The sequence below is a fragment of the Thunnus albacares genome, chromosome 14 (genome assembly GCF_914725855.1).
Source record: "Thunnus albacares chromosome 14, fThuAlb1.1, whole genome shotgun sequence".
In the NCBI taxonomy this organism is placed as follows: Eukaryota; Metazoa; Chordata; class Actinopteri; order Scombriformes; family Scombridae; genus Thunnus; species Thunnus albacares.
Window position 1 is genome coordinate 8,774,299 of NC_058119.1, and position 6,223 is coordinate 8,780,521.

Genomic DNA, 6,223 nt, shown 5'->3' on the forward strand with positions numbered 1-6,223 from the left:
AATATTTGTTTTGAGGTCGCTCTGAAACAGTGTCGCCATCCCATAGTTTGTCTACTGGGCAGCAATTAGAACAGAGTGTGCTCATCGGGAGGTGGGGAGGGGAGGGGGGGCCTTAAAGAGACAGGAGCTAAAACAGCCTGTTTCAGACGGAGGCTGAACCGAGGGGCTTCGTAAACGGGTCAGTAGGAGTTAAATTAGGAATTTTTTGAACTGTAAGTCATGCAAAGATATTCCAGTAGAGCCCCAGATTAAATATATAGACCTGGAAAGGTGCATAAAGTGTACCCTTTGATTAAATTTAGTTTTTAAAGCACAATTTTCTCTAAATCAGTAACGTTTATTGCCCAGCACTATGAAAAACTATCAAACTAAAAATACTGTATTACTTCCTTTCTCTGCCTTAACAAACATTTAACATTAGAAGGTTACCAGTGCAGGATCAGTGATGTAGCTCGTTGTATTGAATTACATTGGATGTAGGACTAGATTCATACAGTACATCCAGCTCCTGTAGCTCTATTGCATCGGCAGCTGTGCATGAAAGATGCCGATCTCATGCTGTGTCTTCTGTATCGTAATCCACTCATATCCATTGAATAAAATCCAACTGTACATTTACATTTGGATGATTGTTGTCCACTCACAGCTGCTCTCCAGAACCCAAGTTGGTACAATAGAAACGCTGCAGATGAGCTTTATGGATTTTCTAATAGAAGCGGAGGAACCACCACTTGATAAAACACCAGTCGATTCTTGAAGTAAGGAAAGCTGCATAACAATAACAACAACTTCCTGTTTCCTGTATACTTCCAACATCCATTTGTTTTGAGAGTAACACATTTATTGCACAAATTCAATAACACACATAAAGTTTAGTTACACTATCTTGTTTTAAAGATGCCAGGGAGAAGCGTCATTAAAAAAAAAAAAAAAAATCAATAAAGTCTGGATTTACTGCTGAAATTCCATCAAAAAATTTGATTGCACACCTCCAAATCACCACGAAGGGAATGTTAGTTTTTGCACATGGATCCAAATTATTAATGCGCCGGGAGACCTGAAATGCAGATCTTCTCCAGCTGCACCAAGAGGGAGCCAGATCAAAGAGGAAGGTCTGAGAAGAGGAGAGCATGTGAGGATGTCACCTTAACACTCCATATCTATCTCAACTCCTCGGCAATAAGCCCAGTCATATTATTTTTGCACGCACATGCCTCAGGTCTGAAATTGCCTTGATGAAGAGGGAAGGGAGGGAGGAAGGGAGGGAGGGAGGGGATGAAAAACACACAGCAGAGGAGGAGAAGAGGAGAAGAAGGAAGGGGCGGGTGTGATGGGTAGGTGAGAGAGGGAGATGCTGCATTAACATTATGGACATTAACTCCATAAGTGGCTTTCATCTGCTGTGAGAGCTACAAATAGAAACCAGATAGAGAAAATAGAAAAAGCAGAGCGGATCGGCGATACAGAGTTCCTATTGTAAAACCAAAACTGAAGAAGAAAAAAAAAAAAAGATCTGTGTAAATATTTGACCGCAGTAACCAGATCCTGCAGATCAGACAACCCTCCAGAAACCTGGTGTGTTTGGTGTGGAAATAACAGCCGTTTATGGTCATTTGCAAGTGCTTTCACGCGTTCAGAAAGCCCTTTTAAAAATAGGGCGTTTCTAAAGAGGGTTAAAAAAAAAACGGGCTGTCATGACAGTACCTGGCTTGGCTCTATTCATGCATCTTATAAACACAGACCCGTAGCTGCCTCCGTCTCCCCTGCTGCCTGCACACAGAGGACACATTCATTCCAAAGTGGGCACCATGAGGAGACTAGAGAAGGGGGGGCGGAGGGGTGGTGGGGGTGAAGCAGACATACTTCAACTTAAAGGAAATTTTCAGCCACTTTGACTATCACGGCTGCTCTGAAGGCAAACATCTGTGTATCTTCGCTCTTCTGTGTTTCGGTCTGCACTCGGAGTCGAGATAAAACTGACTCCGTTTTGACATGATGAGCGGTGAGTTAATGAGCCTGATCTTTGGCAGGATAAGAGCATTCCTCGCACAATCCGGGAGGGATCTTTGCGTGCCCTCCTTTCCACTCCGCCGCTGAGGTTGTGAACTTCTTAGAGGCTTCGACAATGTGGGAGGGCGTCGCGTCAGGTTCATTTTTTCTCTTTTTCTCTACCTCTTCTCCTTTCTGGATAACAGTCAACGAGAGGCACAAGCACACCAAACCCCACAGCACAACACCAGTGCTCTCCGCCCCGTGCGTGCCAATGGGAGCCATAAAAGCGTGCCAAGCTAGGGGCTCAGAGAGGCAGTTCAAACATGCAAACAGAGTTATGAATATGATAATCAGAAATGGCGTATCCAATGTGCTATGTGAGGATAGAAGCACTCCTGAGAATACATAATGACATGGCGGGGCTGCTTTCAGTGATAGATGGAAACCTACTATCATGCTGCCATTACGCTGCTTTAAATTAGAAATCCAATTACTGTGCAACTAGAATAATACGCAGACGTTGCTTTAATGTGTAACTGATAAACAAGAGCAGTTTCTTTTAAAGGCTGCATTTTGCCACTTGAGAGCGTTTATAATATTCTCCTCCATTCTCTGGATGAAATTATGCGACATTTTTAAGGCTGGGTTTACTTACAACAGTGGTTTTCAAACTTTTTCACATCAAGGACCCTAAACTGACATAAATGAGACCACAGACCCCCATCTGATACCATTTTTGCTTTTAGATGTTTTATTACAGAAAGTGTATGAAACCCAAAATATTCATACACTCTGTCATCATGTTACTTATGAATGGATTTATAGTGAAAATAAATTATTCCCCTTTTTGGCCCCTGGAGCCCCCTCAAGGACCCACTTTGAAAACCACAGACTTACAGAACTGAAATTGTTGTTCTCCTCCCCCCCAAACCCTCTGAACTGGAGGGGGGTCAGTGAGGAAGGGGGAGGGGTGTACCCCTTTCCCTACTAACACCAAACAAAATGTAGTTTACTTTAAACTACACTTTTAAGAAATTAAAGCACTTATTTGAGACGTTTCATGGGAATTTTACGTGCAACATTAACTTTGACTCTCAGTAGTATTTTTGTTACTACAACGCAGACAGTTAAACAAATAAACCAACTTGAACCAGCAGCACCAGAGTCTTTAGAAAAGCGTGCGGGTCAATGTCGGCTCTGTAGTTTTAAGGTTTTTTCTCGCTTCACAGCATCTAAAGAAAAAGAAGTGGATGTGTGTTGTGGGTATTAGGTGTGTTGTCGCTTGTTACCAACCTTGGAGGCAGATAATAGCGGCGGCGTACAGCTTATCCACCGGTGGTCTTCTCCTGTTAGTCACCGCGGGGTTTCTCCTGCCTTCCCTCCGCCGGTTCTCACTCTCTCCTGGTAGATCCATGACCGTCCTGGTGCTCGGCAGCCCGCCGGACGGTGTTGTTCTCCGGCTACTGGACAGCCGTGAGTCGAAAGGGAGCGTCACCGTGCGTCACCGTGTGCGTACAGGTAAACTTAACCCCCTCCTCCCCTCCACACGGTTACCTGCGCTGGTCCCCGGAGAGGCCAGACGGCCCCGCTCACCTGGTTGCTTTGGAGACTAGCAGGAACAAGGCACACACATGTGGGACGGTCGCTTCGGTTTACAGGCCGGCCAGACGGGAGACTGCGAAGCCCCGCCGAAACTTTGTAGCGGAGTTTAAAGTTCCAGGTGGCCTACAGGACGGAGGGTTAGTATGAATTCAGGCCGCAGAGGTTCATCACAACCCGGTGTGTGTAGCTGCCGCCTGCCTGCGTCCAGAGCCACCGACCGCCGGTCCACTTCAGTCTGCAACCAGAGGGAGTTCCGCTCCGCGCTGTTTCCAAGTTGGCTTCCTCCCACTCGCCTGTGTATGTTTTTTTCCCAAGTGTCAAGAGCACAGACACCACACATCACACTTCCTGTTGGAACTTTCAAAATGAATGTCATACTGTGTGTTAAGCCTTTTAGCACAGTGGTTCTCAAGTGGGGTCCTTAAGGGGCAAAAAGGAGAATAATTTATTTTCAGCGTCAGTGTCAGCGTCAGTCAGTTTAGATGAAAAAGTTTGAGAACCACTGTTTTACTTTATCAAACTTTAGTTTATCGTCATTTAGTTATTGTTTAGTTGGTTGTTTAATGGGCTTATATCAAAGTTGTTATAGTTAACTAAAACTAAACTAAAATCTAAAACTAGGTGTGAAAAAATATTTTAGTTAACTGGAATAAAAATAAAAACTAGACTTAAGCAAATCAAAAAATAACTGAAACAATACAATGTACTTACAAAATTAACTAAAATAAAATAAAAATATACAGAAAATATCTTTAGTTTAACTCTTTGTCAGTTTGGTCAAATAAACAATAAAAACTAAACTGAGACAAGCAACCCCATTCTGGAAACTAACTGCAACAAAACTGAATTGAAAACAAAAATTGAAAACGAAATAAAAATAAAAACTAATGAAAAATACAAAACTACACTACAGAACTATTTACTCCTGTGCAGTCTTACAAAGAAAAATCTTATTTTTACATTTTTTGGATTTATAAATAAAGGTTATAAATAATACTTATTTCTTCAGTTTTTTAGCAACCATACAAACATATTGCTGTATTTTTGCTTTTGTTTACCATTTTTAATGAGTTGAGTTTAGTTCAGATAACTATTTTCATGCCTTGTAAAGACAGTAATGGAAAAAGCTTTGTCAAAACTCCAACTGTTGTAATTTATAACATTTAATTGAAATAGTTTTCATTTTTTCACATAATACATATATTTAATATTCATGCTTTTTTTGTCTAGGTTTCTGATTTTATACTTTCATATGTAAATGAATTTATTCATACATTTTCACTTATGTTTAACTTTTATAATATCAACTGACTATTTCGGGTCAAACACTACACACAGTAACTCCCCAGTAATTTATTGATCCATTTCGCACATTTACAATCATTACTGATATGCTTTTATTTTGAAATCAAAACACCAAACATCCGGTATCAATCTCATGTATCTGTGTTCACTTGACGTGTCTTCCCTCTTTCTTTATAGTGCAGCTTCCGGTGCCCGTACCTGTCCTGGGATAAAGAGAACAACACTGCGACCAGCTGGTTCAACCTGATCACTGAGACTCTTTATTCACACTGAAAATTACTCCAATCAATCAAAACTAAGCCCGGCAGAGGACATTTTGGAATTTAAATTATGTTACCATTCAGAATAATTTAATAACACTGATTTGGTTCTTCAGACAAATTGTGAGTTTACCTATTTAATGCTCTTTGTCAGTTGCCTGCCAGTCTGGTTATACCTGTAGCTCATTTAGGGACATATTGCCAAATAGTGTGAGATCTATTTGACAGTGATTGATTTAGTAGTTTTGGGGAAAAGGGTTTACATGAAGCTCACATGTCAGAAGGCACCGTCTCCTGCATGTTAACACACTCTGGAAATTTAAAACTTTTGACAGGTGATAAATGGCATCCAGTGCACAAAGGCAGTCAGTCCTAGCCATGCAAATACATCATTCTTGGCAAAGGGGACGGCTCCTGCTGGCACCAGTGGTAGTGTTGTGTGTGTGTGTGTGTGACTGGTGTCATGTTGCTGGTCCAGCTGGCACCTGGGTAACTGTGTCTGCTAGAATCATGCAGTCATCCAGGCTAAAGGATTAAAAGGTCAAAACAGTGTTAAAGTGTTACCTGGTGATTTGAAGGGGTTGCAGTGATTGAGGCAAGTCTTTCTGCATAAAATTCCAAAGAGAAAACAGGGGAGTGTTTCAGTGGGAGTTACAACCTCGCACACTGTTCTTTCATTTGAAATTCCTGGAGCCATGGTGTCAACTCTCATGCACTAATGAACTCTACTACTCCAACTCGCTGTTTGCTTCCAACAAAACTGAGAGGAGGAGGCTGACAGCTCTCGGTGGAAGGAAACCATCCTGGGATTGGTTAATTTAAAGCTCTCAAGACTTCCAAAAGAGCTGAGACTCTCAACATTAAAGCTCTGACATACTGAGAGATTATCAGTGAGCAGAGAGACCTCGGGCTGACTTCTGAGAGGAGGAGGGGGAACGCTGGGAGACACATCTTGACATGAACATTCACAGGGTTCCCACACTGTCTTTTGCTCAGTGGAATTCACCGAGTTTGTACTGTGATGATCATGCTAAGAGGAAGAGAAAACATAACATCGGTCAACT

General features: G+C 41.9%; 1 protein-coding gene across 1 annotated transcript in view; it reads right to left on the reverse strand.

Annotated features, from left to right (window-relative positions):
- Positions 1-3,901, reverse strand: part of ptk7b (protein tyrosine kinase 7b) — a 72,761-nt gene extending 68,860 nt beyond the window's left edge. Inside the window, exon 1 of the mRNA XM_044373538.1 lies at positions 3,286-3,901. Coding sequence (XP_044229473.1) covers positions 3,286-3,406 — 121 coding nt within the window. The 5' untranslated portion in view covers positions 3,407-3,901. The remainder of the gene's footprint in view (positions 1-3,285) is intronic.
- Positions 3,902-6,223: the final 2,322 nt, after the last annotated feature.